We start from the raw sequence: 15342 nt of genomic DNA, 5'->3' as shown, positions 1-15342 counted from the left end.
AATAGTATGATAACAAAATTCTATCCTTCATATTTGAAATAGAAATAAGGTCGCCACTCAACTATAAAATATACCACTTTTGTCCAACATTTAAATTTACAAATGAGTAAGATACACGTCTCTTTTGGAAAAAATCCTGATTATTTTTAAAGATAGAAAGGAAATATATGTTATAATATTTAAATCCTATTTGAAAATAGCGAGGAACTGTGTAATCCATTAGAACTTAACAATCTATCCTTCCTTGTTGCTCTCCATGTATCCATCAACAACAGAAATAACCACTACTAACGAGCATCGAGGGATTCTGTAACCATGGCATTTGATTGAGATGAAGATTTGGTTAGAGTGGTACTTTCTCCACGTACTTTGTACGCCACATCTATGAATGCTGGCTGCAGAGGTTTCTGAAAATCAATCTCAGCTTTACTCAACAGTAATGTCACAACCTCGGACATGGATGGTCTATGAGAGGCAGCACCTTGTATGCATAGAAGTGCAAGGTTTATCACCCTCACCACCTCTTCATCGCTATACCCTTCCATTCTTTCTTGACTTTCCACCATCTTTAAAACCTTGTTTTCTTCATATAGGCTCCAGACCTGCAATAAATTTTTATTTATTTATAATGATCAAGCTTTTTAACGGAGAGAATGATGGGATAAAAGGATTAAAATAGTCCTATTAGAGTTTTAAAATACCCATTCAAGAAGATATTAGATATGAGGTGGTTGATTCAAGTCAATGCTTTTTCTGCCACTGACAATTTCAAGAACCACCACACCAAAGCTATAGGTGTCAGCTTTCTCTGTTAGTTGCCCATGGCCAGCATATTAAGGAGCCGTGTATCCTCTGCAAAGGAAAAAAAAATGGTCTTACTATATTTGAAAATTTTGATTAGAAAAATGATGGAGTAAGGAGAGGTTTTCTCACAAGGTTCCTGTTAATTTTGTGCTAACATGACTTTTATCATTTGGGAGAAGTCTTGCCAGCCCAAAATCTGCTAATTTTGCCTCAAAATTTTGGTCAAGTAATATATTGCTTGATTTAATATCACGATGGATGATACGGACATGGAATTCCTCATGAAGATAGGCCAGACCACGAGCAGTGCCCAGAATAATTTTGAACCTTTCCTTCCAACTCAAAGGATTTCTTTGTTCTCCTACATGTAGAGCAATTCACTAGAGTTTAAAAACCTATCATGTTTGTTGTAACACATGACAGAAGCGAAAGAGGAAAGTTGCAGAATATCAAACCAAATAATTTTCTGTCGAGGCTGCTGTTGGGCATGTACTCATAAACCAGGAGTCTTTCTTGGCCTTGTCTGCAACAACCAAGTAAACGCACAAGATTTTTGTGATGAACATTGGAAATAAGTTTCACTTCGCGTTCGAATTCAGATACTGCCCGTGCAGATTGACCTAATATCAGCTTCTTTACTGCCACATCTTTACCATTTTTCAACGTACCCTGAAAATATCAAAGAACCCATCATTTGAATAATATAAACGCAGAAGCCTAATTAGAGAATGAAATAAGTGATAATATACCTTGAATACTTCACCAAACCCTCCTTCTCCAAGCTTATTTGCTTGATCAAAATTGTTTGTTGCCTTTTTCAGTATCTCGAAATCAAAATCTCCTGGCCCTTGAAGTTCTGTTGCTTCTTCTTCAGTATCCACTGTTCCATATATTTGTTACATTAGTATAGATTAAGATCGAACTGACTTTCAAGACATTTGCAACTCCTTATCTATAATATATTTAAATTAGCGTTTAAGAGTTCACCTTGTTTCTGCCCTGTCCTCGTTATCCGCTTCCGGAAAACAAGGAGACAAGTTATGAGGCCAAGTATGAATACCCCTCCCACAACACCAATTATTACCCACACTGTAGAACTCACCTTCTTCTTCCCTGAAAATCAAAAAATTCAATCTCGCTCCTAAGGAAAAGTGCCTAACACTATAAATTCAATCTTGCTTCTAAGGAAAAGTGTCTAAAAAAAAAAAAAAGGTCAACAAAATTGCAAGCTCTTCAATTGAATATATAATTAAATTCTCACCTGTGTGTAAGAAAGGTTCCAAATCGATAGTCGCATTGCTTGGAAAAAAGGGTTTGGAATCGTATCGCAAGTAGCAGCCGGCGTCTATAGCCCTCCCCTGGGAGCGAGGAAAACACTTATTTATGTTGGTCTTAGCAGTACTCAGGCATTCTTCGCAGGAATCCCTTTCAATGGAATTCTTCGCAGGAATCCCTTTCAATGGAACGTATACACGAGGCAAGTCCATAAATTGTCTTGTTAGACGGCCCTTGTCTAGTCTGTGCAGCAAAATAACCATTTATTCTTGGAGTTGCAGTGCAGAGATCGTTTATCAAACTTTGAGCAGTTGCCGAAGACGAATTGGACATGGTTACGTTGGCATTACCGCAGATCTGTTTATTTCCCTCATCGGTGTAGCTTGAAATGTAATATTTATAGTTCTCGTAACGCAGAAAGCATCCGTCGTAGCTTGCCCTGGCGCCGGTAATATTATTGGGACAGACGCCAATTTGTTTTGTTGCTACCTTGATGTAGGTAGCGCAATCAGCAGAGGACTTATCCTTTCTACACTGCGCCAGTACATATACTGAATCTACCTGATCTGCTCCTACCGACTCATTGCTTGTAGCAAACCCAGACGGAACAACATTTTCCACCACGGCTGCCACAGCCACCTTTAAATTTCCAAAGGCTAAGAGTTTAACGTTGTTGATGGGGGCGGTGCTGCATCCAAAGGCTAAAAGTTGTTGATGGCGGTGGTGCATACATAATAAAATAATAAAACTTACAATTTTTCCACTCTGGTTTCTCTCATTGACATGGGAGATGAACTTGGAATACAAGCGTGAGTATGGTATTTAGCTGCTGTGAAGGCCAACAAATCGTGTGAACTCCTATATTGAATAGAGGATAGAGGATACATATACCTTTATTTCTTTTTTGTTTTTGTTTTCACTTAGTATTATTATTTATTTATGATGCCGAAGGTCAACAATGTATTAATGCACTCACAGACTTTTCATATAAATATGACAACATTTCAAAGCACACGAAAGACTTAGCTGTATAAAAGTAAATTTCACATGACTAAAGTCATAAATATCTTTGCCACCACATAATAATTTAGATGTACAAAAGATCCGACCTTTCAACTGACTATATATTTTTTAATATTGAGTCAAACATGTTTATAAAGAATAGGAGCTACCAATCAAGAGCTAAAGAAATGTACATTGTCTGATAATAGGTACAAAGTAGTTGTCAGACGGGTGAAAGACTCATTCATTTCATATATTAAATACTTTTATTTTGACAAACATTACTAGCAAATTAGAATTGTAGCACTTGTTCTTTAATTTGCTGAAGTAGTTTTATGATTTTTCTATTCTTCTTGTATAAACTTAGAACTGCGAAAATAGAAAAGCCACTTGAAGAAAAATATGAGAATAAAGTCTTAAAGTGATAGTTGTCTGATGATAGTTTTCGGGAGACATTGTAAAATATTTAGTTTTAACATTGGCATGTGTACCAAAACCAAAGATAACTTCTTTTCAATTTAGTTCATTATAGAAAATAGCATAAAAGTTTTTAAACATAAGTGGTAATTGCTTCCTAAAACATATGTAGTCCTAAAATATATGTTTCATATTCTCAACACATAGGCAAAAGGCACAATTATTTAGTTGAATCATCATACATTTCAATCTATCCTCGACACATAGCTTGCAATGTAAAATTTTCTAGGCTAGCACTTGAGTATACAAATCATCTTTTGACTTCCATATTTGACCACTCATTTTGAATCAAAATTTGAAAGCAATTTGCATTTCCACTTATTATTGAGATGAGGTGTAAGAGGCCAATAAGGAAGGATATGAGAATAAACACTTTTTAAAGGAAGACAATTCAACAAATTGAATGACAACCATTTCCAATCTTAAAAACATTATACTCTCTGGCAATGCAATGTTTCGTAGAGAGATCAATAGGGATTAAGGACTACACAAAGATAAGAAAATGTTAAAATTTATCACTCAGTTCATAATGCTCTTTGATATGAAACCAAGACTCCTAATCAAATGTGTTCAAATCACAAATATATTTGAATGTGTGAATTCCCTTTTTAAACAAATAATAAGCATGTCTTGGAAAGCTAATAGGAAGTGGATGATTATGAATTTAATAATCCGATTCCACCATATTGAAGTTGAGGCAAAATTGAAACCATGTTGCAAGGAAGAGTTATTCCACTCTAAAAAAATGGCAAACTATTTGCCAAGATTTTCAAATAGACCAAGCCTATTACATGTTTGGTGTAGGGTTTATTCTTGTGATTGACTTGTAGATGCATTAATATTATTCTAGGCCAATATGTGAATGTAATTATGATTATAACTCATATATAAAGTTGATCTAGGTCCATTCCTAATGTGTTTCTTTAATGTGAATATCTAGAAGTTATGATTGATATATAAGTATGTCAGCGATGTTGTGTGAGTAGCATCGTAATCATTGTACGGTTTCACCTAGAGATTATATGCATTGTGACAAGGATTTCTGATGTTGATCCAATCAAAAAGTTACTAAGTAACCAAACCCGAAGGTCTACAATTATATCTCTTGTATTTCTGTAGGATTGGTGGCTCACAAGTTGAGTTGGTTCTTAGACCCTAGATTTGTAGATTGGTGTCTCCTATAGATTGCTATTGGAAAATGTATTTGGGGATTGGTGCCTTCAGTAGGTTGGTGCTTACTTCATATTATAAGTGATCTACTATTTTGTGAGGCTCTATTTGGGCAATAGATGCAAGCAATTTTTTTCATCGTGTTTTTTCCCTTTTGGGTTTCTATGTAAATCTGGCAGTCATTTGAGTGAATGTATTTGTGTGTTTGTTGATAATTTTCTTTATCCTTAGGGATTCAAAATTAGTAAATGCTACTTTGATGATTTGGGGGTCATGCTTGGATAAATTATTAATGATAACTAATGTTTAATAAAATTGAAATTGATATCTATTGATTCACTCTTCCATGTTTACTGGAATGATAGTCATTATCGTCTTATATGTCTCTAAAGGGTTTGGGCATAACAAGAAGGAATGTCTATGCAGATCGCACCTCTTCATAAAAATATAATTTGTTATTCCCACGTGCCTTTTCATAATCAAACAATTCCTCTTGCATTTGCTATCAGTAGTGAACAATCATAAATATTAACAGAAATGTCTAGTCATGTAATATCTGACACTAATGACTTATTCATAAATATTTATTATTTAGCATTAATATAAATATATGCAAAAACTAATAAGAAGATTAAATATTAATGAAGGGATATTACACTCACACAAATATACCTAAGTTGTAAGGTCAAGTCATGTGCCTCAAAACCACGAGTAGAAGAGACTATTGATCCCACATTTACTTTTTAGTAATACTTATTCTAATTATTAAATATCTATTTGGTGTTAAATATGACTTTGCATGTGGATCCAAATAAATATTTAAAGTTGTTAAATACATCTCCTAGTGATGCACAACAAATAAATATTTATTTTACATAATTAAAATAATTCATGTTATGCAAGGTGTACAACATCCATTCCTAATAGTAAGTGGTCTAAATCTCTTCATCTTTTCAATTTAATCCTCACAATAAGATTCTAGTAAATCAATTGTGTAAGTTCCAATATGTAAACAACAAATAGAATGAAAAATTAATCTATATTTTAGGAAAATAGCTATATATAAAGACCTTTGGATAGTCATTATTGATTATTTGGACTTTTGCTCTTCTTAGGAGATGTGATGTATGTAAAATTTTATTTGAGTAACAAGTGTGTTAAGGCACTTGATTACAAATTTCAAGGAATATGGATTAGGATGACTTTTTTGTCCTAAACCAAATTTGAGACTTAAATTTTATAAATTGGGACTATTTATAAACATGTGTCAAATAAATAATTCATTGTTGTTCCATTTAGTTAATTTTTTTTTTAGAAAATCAATTAACTCATCTTCATCTTGAGACCCATATTTGTTTGAACATGCACCTTTCCTCATAGTGGCACATGATAGTTATTATCTATTTTTATGTAGGAGAATCTACGATGTAAGAGCAATCTTTCATCACCCAAAATATATTGTTTCTCTTTTTAGTAAGAGCTCAAATTGGTAGGGTTACTAAATTTTTAGTAAGTTCATTTGTGAACATATGGACAGAAAATCTTACATAGACCTCCCGAATGGTGAAATGAAGCCAATGGCGAAGAAATCACTTCAATGTACCATTTTTCATTTGTGAGGTATTAATATATGCATTTTTTGAAATCTCTTTCAAATATTCAAAGTCAAATTTATACCTTTCAATAAATTTTTATGGACAAGAATTTTTCTAAGACATTTCCAATGATATATAACAAATGAAAATCCAATTATTATATCAAAAGTTATGACTTCAAGAAGTTGTACTACCAAATTTTAAAATTTGAAATATCTTTTTGAGTAAAACATAGAAGGTTGAACTTTTGGCAACCAAAAGGGGAGTTATACTTTCCAAAATATTTTAGGGTGATTACACATTCCAAATAAAGAAGTTGAATGAAGGTTACATAGAATAATTCAAAGTGCAGACTATTGCTCCAACTTTTAGTTGTTTGTAATTAGAAAGCCCGTGTGGTTGCAGCTCATGATTTTTTTAGTATTTAATTTCATTTATTAAAGTAATTAAAGAAAAAAAATTATTTTATTTCTTGCAATTTTTTTGTGCTATACTCTATTGTTGTGTTGTTTATGAGCATTGGGTGGTCTGACCCCCTCATCAAGTAGTATCAGAGTAGAAGTTTCTAATTGTGTCAATAGACCATTGAATGTCAAGTTGTTTTCACTAGGACTATGGATGTGTTTATGAAAAGGTGAGGAAAATGCCTCATGAAGGAACTATGGTGAAAGAAATTTTGTTGTGATAGAAGAGGGTTTTAGAGCCGCACTACAAAAGGAGATATGTAGAGGAGTTGATGTTAAAAGAAGAGATGAAAGTGAGGATGAATTTAAAGGAGAACAATTTGAAGAAGACAAAGTAGTGGCAATATATCTTAAAGAGGACAAATTTTTTAGGGTCCTTTTTGAGACTGGAAAGAGGTCAAAGATTGAAGTGTCAACATTTTTACCTATGTTTAACATTTCAAATTTGATAGAGTATTACATAAGAAGAATTGAAGAGGAACCAACAAAAGTACAATAGAATATTCTAGCACCTACTTCAAAGAAGGAGATCAAATGTATCTTGGATAACCATGTGGGTAGAATCATAAGACAAAAACAATATGAAGAGTAGTTGGTTAAATGGAGAGGAAGATTTGTTGAAGATTCATCATGGTTATCTAAGGTTGAGGTTGATTGTCTTGGTCTCTAATTCCTGAGATGTGACAGGGTCACTTCTCAAATTACCTTGAGTGCTTGATGTAGGAGTATCCAGGGTGTAAGAGAAATATTTCATCACTCAAAAATATTATTTCTTTATTTTAGTAAGGGCTAAAATTGCCAGGGTTACAATTTTAGTAAGTTAGCATTTGTGCACATATGGACATGAAATATTACATAGAGTTCTAGAATGGTGAAATGAATCCAATGGTGAAGAAAGCACTTTAATGCCATTTTTCATTTGTGAGATATTAATATTTTTATTTTTTGAAATCTCTTTAAAATATTTAATGTTAAATTTGAGGCACTAAGAGGCTCTAGATGGGCCCAAAAATTGCTCAAAATCAAAATATACCCTTTAGGAAAAATTTAAGGACAAATATTTTTTTGAGAGCTTTCAAACGATATATAATAATTGAAAATCGAATAGTCAGATCAAAAGTTATGATTCAGAAAAGTTGTATTACTAAAATTCAAATTTTAAAATATCTTCTTGAGTGGAAAATAGATAGTTGGACTTTTGGCACCCAAAATGGGAGTTACAATTTCCAAAATATTCTAGGATGGTTACACATTCTATATAAAAGAAGGTGAGGGTTATAAAGCATGATCCATAGTGCAAATTGTGGCTCCAACTTGTAGATTTTTGTAATTAGAAAGCCCATGCAGTTATATCTTGTAATTTTTCGAGTATTGTATTTCTTCTATTGAAGCAATAGAAAGAAAAAATATCCTCTCTTGCAAATTTTTGTGTTATTCTATGTTGTGTTGTTTATGAACGTTGGGTGTTGTAAACCCCCTCATCAATTTTGGAGCTCAAATTAGTCTCGTTCCCTTTTCTCACATATTCAACATTCTTATTCTTCATTTTCATGTTCTTTGGAGGAGCCAAATCTATATACAACTTCAAACATGTTTCTTTCATATTGTTATCTTTATCACAATGTGTGTAATAGTGGTCATCCTTAAATTCCTTTTACCCATCATTCGCCTTTTCCCTTTTTCTTTTCACTAGTTTATTTTTTCCTACCTTACTATTTACATTAGAGAAAGAGATGACCCTTTTCCTTTCTAACTTTAACTAATGCACATAGAGTTAACCCTTATTTATATTCTTGGGTTTGGCTATCAACGAGAGCCTCTTGAGGGTTCTAAATATCCTACCAAGTATTTCATAAGGACCTATTGATTTATAATACCCTACCAAGTATTTTATAATACCCTACCAAGTATTTCATAAAGACCTATTGATAGAATGTTTTTAATGAAAAATCATCATGTAAATTAAAATTGACTTCTATTTGAATAATCTATTGATATAACAAGCTTGTATACCAAACTCTCCCTTTACAAAAATGATACAAATCACTTAAAGAGACAGACTTAACCATCAGTTGAAGTCGTTGTGGAAGAAGAGCCAAAGTCTTCCCAAAAGTCTTGTGTTGAGAGTCATAAAAGCATAGTTAGTGAGATATATGTTTTAAAATTGACGTGGATGTAGACAGGCACGGATGCATTTAGTAGCTAATCAACAAGGCCGGCAAATTCACGAGTCAAGTCAAGCTTTTCTCTCTACCCGCCCCACACTCCATTTTTTTCCACCGCAACCAATAAAAAATACAATATGGGTTTGCAGCAATCGGTCAATCCACAACCATAATATTCTTAGTTATATGGTTTCTTAATTTTCCTTTCTAAATAATAACATCACATGAATTCTTAGATAATATCTTTCTCTATGACATGTTCTTAAAAGTTATTTAATTGTTGTAATTAATAAATTAATTTAATAATCTCATTAATAAATTAATTTAATAATCTCATTAATAAATTGGTGATTATTCAATTTTAAAAATAATTTGAATTGTATTTGTTTGTCTTTATTGATTTTCAAAGTTAATTAAATGATTATTTTTATTAATTTTTACTAATGAAACACACCAAACAAAAAAACAAATTCTATGGTTCAACTTTCCTTATCCTACAAATTGCCTTGAATACTCGCATGAAAAATAACTTATCCAATTCTCTCATTGACTATTCCAAATTGAGAATCTAATTCTGTATGAAAACGTTATGGTTGAAATACTATTCACCATAATTCCTACCTTAATGGGAGTAAAAACTTACAAAAACAATGAAATCTAAAATCCAAACTTATATCATTGCATAGTTCATGTTTAGATATTTTTAAGAATTTTTACAAGTTGAAAATTTGACATCATGGGTGAAAGTTATGCCCATTGAAAGAATAGTGCTTTAAAAGACTAAAGAGGGGAAATGGATTTGAATGTTGCAATGGAAAATTTCAAAGATATATTTGAAAATGTTTAAATGTTTTTGTTTAGGCCCAAGGATTGGTTGGGAAGCTAGCACGATCGAGGTTTGGTGACCAGTGGTTAAGCCTTGCTAGTTGAAGTTTGATAACTATTGATGGACTATGTAGTCTATTGATAGCCTAAGAAAATTTATCACCACCAATGCCTTAGAAAAATTATTTGGAATGAAAATAAGCCATAAGCCCAAAATGATGGACAACTTGGCAAAGCCAAAATAGTAAAACTCTTGTTGTATTCACAATTGATAGAGGAAATTATGTTCTTTGACATAGAATATTTCCCAAAGATATGTTTAGACCTCTACTTTTCATCATTATATAGAGAACAATATTACTATCTTTTCATAAAAATCATTTATAGATAGTGAATGTCTAGATTTTGATTGAAATAAAATGATAAAAAAATATTTATTATCTAACATAATCATAACAATTATGAAACTCAATGTCTGCTAGTAACTTTCTTATATTAGAATCATGTTAACATTCCCATTTTAAAGAGAATGATAGTCTTAAAATCTTTGAGACCTATTTATAATGCCACTACCTACTAGCTTTTCCCCATCTTTCAGCTTCCAATCCAAGATTAGTCATAATAGTTATCTCGTTATAAAATGAAATGATGATGTTATACTTTTACATTTCAGTTTGAGACCTCCACAAACAGATTTATTTTTGAAATAAATTATCACCTCAGATGTTTCCATATTTTAGTCTTGACTGGTTCAGGATGTCCGGCCGTGTAGGAATGAAGTTGTTACGCGAAAACAAAAACAATACGCCAATTACTAGTGAACAAGGGAGTCACTGTCAACACGTCTGCAATTACAAGGAGGGCCGTAAGAGCTGAAGGTTATCTGTACTCAAATTCGGGGGATTTCAATAAGGGTTTGTGGAGTCAATAGATTGATTATATATATATAATTTCATTTTGAAACCAAAAAATTTATTATATTTTTATTTTTTTGATAAGATTAATGTTTTTGATTAAAATAAAATGGGTTTTATAGGGATCCGAAACTCAAATCCAAACATAAGAAAATTAAACCAGTAGCGAACCAAAGAACAAACAACAGCCAAACGACATGAGAAACATCAGAAACATTCCACGACATCAGAAACAGAGAAACATGAGAAACATCCCACGGCATTAGAAAGAGAGAAACCTAAGCAAAAAGTTTCTTGTTTTTTTATTTATGTTGATAAGATTAATGTTGTCTATTAGATTATTATGGATTATTATTTTTTAATTTATTTTTGATGAAAGATTTTCACTCAACAAGAAGACTTGATTTCAAGTGGGTTTATTAAGAACTATTCAACTTGTTAATACTATAAATAATTTTTGACAAGGCTAGAAAGTGATATGAAGATCATAAACAATTTGATAACAAATTTTATAAATAAATTAAAGTGAAATTTAGGATCCCTTATTTGTTGACAGAGTGCTTGTGGCTCTTACCCAAACCTTGTATAGCTCTCCTAACTAATCTTTCATATCATGAAGAGTTGAAATAAAAAAATGATAAATACAAATCATATAGAAGACATCATAATACATTATAGTGGATGACTCTAGCAAAATTAATGAAAATTCAAGTTGTGGATAGATCTATTTTCTTGAGATATATAATATCTATGAAAATTAAATAACAAGAGATGCCAAATTCCTCCATAATTCTTTTGTATCAAGGTTGGAACTTTTGTAGATTGTAGTAATAATACAACAAATCTTCCAACAAATAGCAATGATGAGAATTTAACCTTGAAACATCTATATTTAAATGTTAAATCATAAAATGTTTCCTTACTAAGTAATCAAAAGACAAAAGACACATTGCATCTAGTTCCTATAAGTCAATAAAATCTATAACATGTTGCTTAGTTAAACAACATTATACCAATACTGATTTTGCATGTAACAAAAACTAGATATGTATAATTCTTTTGTATTAATGTTGGAACTTTTGTAAATTGTAGTAATACTTTTAAAATCTTGACATCTTTAAATAATAATTTAGAATTCTTCAAATAATAATTGTAGTGATAATATAGTAAATCTTCTAAGACATTTCATTGAGGAAAGTTTAACCTTGAAATATCTATATTTTAATGTTAAACCATAAAATGTTTCCTTATTAACCAAAAGACAAAAGATACATTGCATCTAGTTACTATAAGTCAATAACATCCATAGTATGTTGCTTAGTTAAACAAAATTGTAACAATAATGATTTATGCGTGTAACAAAAACTAGATATGTATAAGTTTTGCAAAATATAGAGTGCGTTAGATTAAAATTAAAGCTCCATGTACAATAATTTTAAATCATTAAATTAAAATAAATTAATACATAATTATAATATAATGACTATACAATTACAATAATAACTATATAACTATAATAACTACACAATTATTATTGTTAATTAATTAAATATACTAATAATTAGGACAACTAGAATCATGTATATACATGTAATAATTAACTTATATAACAATAATAGAAATATAATATTTTTTATTATAAATTTTAATCATTAATAACATTATTATTATTCATAATAAATATTTATAATCAATCTATTAAATTTAAAATATATTAAAAGTTGAAAAATAAATGGTGATGGGCGAAAGGAAGGCGATCTTGTGATTCTAAGCTAGCGGGTCGTACCTCGGTAGTGATGGTGGAGGAGGTCTCCCTCCTCCACGTGGTTTGATTTCCTTTTTATCTATGCTTTTTTTTATCTGCTTCATTTAATTTCGTTCTTCATTTATTTATGTGTATTCCTTGTTGTTCGCTAGTGCGATTTCCCTTAGCCTTAATGGAGGCGGAATTTGACAGTGCATTTATTGCACCTACCCCACCCATTTCTTCCCAACCTTCTCTACAACCAAGGAAAAAAATTAGTGAGGTTGTGGCTAGGGATTCGTCTGCAATCTCTGAGAATGCAAAGTTTATTGCCGCTGATGGAGATGAAGGAGAGAATTCAGAAGGTATGGACCTTGGCTTCGACTCTAGCTCTATCTCCATTTCACCTAACGAATCCATGGCTAATGAAATAGATTTAGAGAAGATTAGACTAAAAGATACTACCATCTTTTTTGCTTGTGTCGATGTTGAAAAATTCCCTCCTCGAAAATTATTGGACGACTGGTTTCACAATTATTGGAATTTAAAATTAGGTTTTTGGATTTCTTTCTGTAGACAAATACATAAAGGGTTGTTTGTGATCTTCTTTAATAATCATGAATTGCAGCTTGAAGTTCTTAAAAAACTCTACTAGAATGTGGGGAAAACGTCCTTTCGTGCCCTCGGTTGGACCCTAGATGTTATTTCAGAGGAAATCCTAGCTCTCTCATGCCGTCAATGGGTCTTAATAAAGAATGTCCCTCCCTTATTGTGGTATTTTATCCCCCAGATTGTGGAACCTATTGGCAAAATCATTCGCATGGACGATTCCTCTCGACTCGTGTCACACCTAGATGCAAGGGTTCTTATTTCTATTAAACCTGGAATCGACCTTCCTAAAGCTCTTAACCTAAAATTGAAGGAGATTTCTTCTCCCACCCTATCGAAATCCTAGGGGGTTTGAATGCATTCCTCCTCTGCAAAAAAGAGGGCCATTTATGCAAAGATTTCCTGATTGTCAATAGGAAAAAAATGGGGAATGATACTCGAAGGAATCACTCAGATGTGAAGAAACCTCCTTTAAACCCTGATATTCCTTCCGCTTCCATGGCCCAACCCGATAGTAGTGAAAATCTCACAGTGAAAGGAGACGCCCCCATTGCTGACACTTGCCCAAATTTTGGGCAATTTACGGTGACACCATTCCCCCATTCTCCGATTGGAGAAGCTTTGGAACAGATGGAGAGTGATCAACATGAAAATTTTCAGGTTGTCACTAGGAAATCTAAGAAGCGCAGAAGGAAAAAAGCGCAATAGTTAGCCATTGAAAGAATTAGATCTACTAATCATGTTGCGAATCCTATTGAAGGTAGAAAGAAGGATACCCCCCCTATGGATCATGAAAATAGATCCTTGGTTAAGTCCATTGTCAAAATTTTTGAGAGTTCTGATAGATGCAGTAATGATTTTAATGTTGGAGGTGGCCTAGTGAGGACCTCGTATTCTAATAGACTATCTGTTGAGCTCATCCCTATTGTTTCCACCTCCTGCATTAGAACCACTACTGTATCTAACGGGAGTCTACCTCCTAAATTATTTAGAGAAATTGAGGATGATGTTGTGATCCAAGTCATTACTGTTGACAATAGTGGTTCTAGAAATAATTTTTTTTCTCTCCTAACATTTCGTCCACACAAGTACCCTAGACGGTGATGAATGCAACCCCTGTCCAACCAAGCCACACCATGGAACCCAAAAACTAGTGATATATCTCAAGGTGAAGATGACTCTGGTGATGATCAAGATGATCACATTGTTAGGTCCCGGGGACAACTGAGAGGGGGGGGGGGTGAATCAGTTGTCTTAATAATATTAACCAAAAACAACTTAATCAATTTACTGCTTAATACCGGTGAGATAGTCTGTTATACCGGTTGACAATTTTAACAGATAAATGCAATACTAGTAAAGATTAATGCATGAAACCAAAAGACAAAGTCATCCACAACACATAACACCAATATTTGTACGTGGAAACCTTGGACCTATTTGCCGGTAACGCAAATATGCAAATACGAATATGCCAATAAACAATTCTCCAAGATAAGATGTCCAAACAATGTCTTCAACATTACCAAGTGTTTTCCAAGTCATTCCAAGTGTCGGTGATCATTATTTCCTGCCGGTGTACCATAAACCAGTGACTGTGCAAAAGTCATTTGCTTGCCGGTGAATGTTGTTGGATCTCCAAAGTGCTAAAGTTTTAGTAGGTGTTGACATCAATGACAAAACCATACCAAAATACCAACAATCTTCCCCTTTGGCATTGATGGCAACACAAGATGGAAAAACCATCAAAGTGCCAAAACAGAAATGCCAAGTATAAAACCAATAATCTCCCCAAAGTAACAATCTCTCCCCTTGAGAGTAATATGAGTTTCTCTATGTTTTCTGTACCAATCTCTTCCCAAAAGATAGTGTATAATGTATCTCTCCCCAAAAGATAGTGTATAATGTGTTTTTCCAATAGATATCTCTCCCCCTTTGACATCAAATGCCAAAGATAAAAAGAAAAAAAATCCATATACAAAATACCAACCAATTATAATATACCAACTACTCCCCCTATGAAGTAGCTTCCTCATCAAAGCCGGAGTAAAAAATATTTCTGTTAATTCTGTCGGTTGATGACAATCATCAACTGTCTAAGTATCTACCGGTGGGGGTATGATCCCAAGCTGATCTCTTAGATACTCAAAAGTCTCCTTAGGTAGAGGTTTAGTGAAAATATCTGCAATCTGCTCTTTAGTATTCACATAAACCATTTTGACTATTTTTGCTTCAACATTTTCTTTCAGAAAGTTCAATTTGATAGAAACATGTTTAGTTTTAGAATGTTGTACTAGA

General features: G+C 32.6%; 1 protein-coding gene across 1 annotated transcript; it reads right to left on the bottom strand.

Annotated features, from left to right (window-relative positions):
* Nucleotides 1-7: 7 nt before the first annotated feature.
* LOC131859601 (cysteine-rich receptor-like protein kinase 2) lies at nt 8-2698 on the bottom strand. Its single transcript, XM_059213546.1, has 7 exons — nt 2066-2698; nt 1792-1917; nt 1554-1684; nt 1260-1473; nt 934-1165; nt 702-852; nt 8-602 (listed from the first exon to the last, which is right to left on the bottom strand). Exons 1-6 carry the CDS (start codon nt 2340-2342, stop codon nt 834-836), a joined length of 999 nt encoding a protein of 332 aa, XP_059069529.1. The 5' UTR covers nt 2343-2698; the 3' UTR covers nt 8-602; nt 702-833.
* Between the last annotated feature and the right edge of the window lie 12644 nt (nt 2699-15342).

Source organism: Cryptomeria japonica, chromosome 10, assembly GCF_030272615.1.
Source record: "Cryptomeria japonica chromosome 10, Sugi_1.0, whole genome shotgun sequence".
Lineage (NCBI taxonomy): Eukaryota > Viridiplantae > Streptophyta > Pinopsida > Cupressales > Cupressaceae > Cryptomeria > Cryptomeria japonica.
The sequence above is the reverse complement of the archived record's forward strand: the minus strand, read 5'-3'. Positions and strand labels throughout refer to the sequence as shown.

Coding starts and splice junctions, on each gene's coding strand:
- LOC131859601 (XM_059213546.1), bottom strand. CDS start 2,342: ATGGTTATTTTGCTGCACAGACTAGACAAGGGCCGTCTAACAAGACAA. Junction 1,918..2,065: donor GGAACCTTTCTTACACACAG/GTGAGAATTTAA, acceptor TTTGATTTTCAG/GGAAGAAGAAGGTGAGTTCT. Junction 1,685..1,791: donor GAGGACAGGGCAGAAACAAG/GTGAACTCTTAA, acceptor TATATGGAACAG/TGGATACTGAAGAAGAAGCA.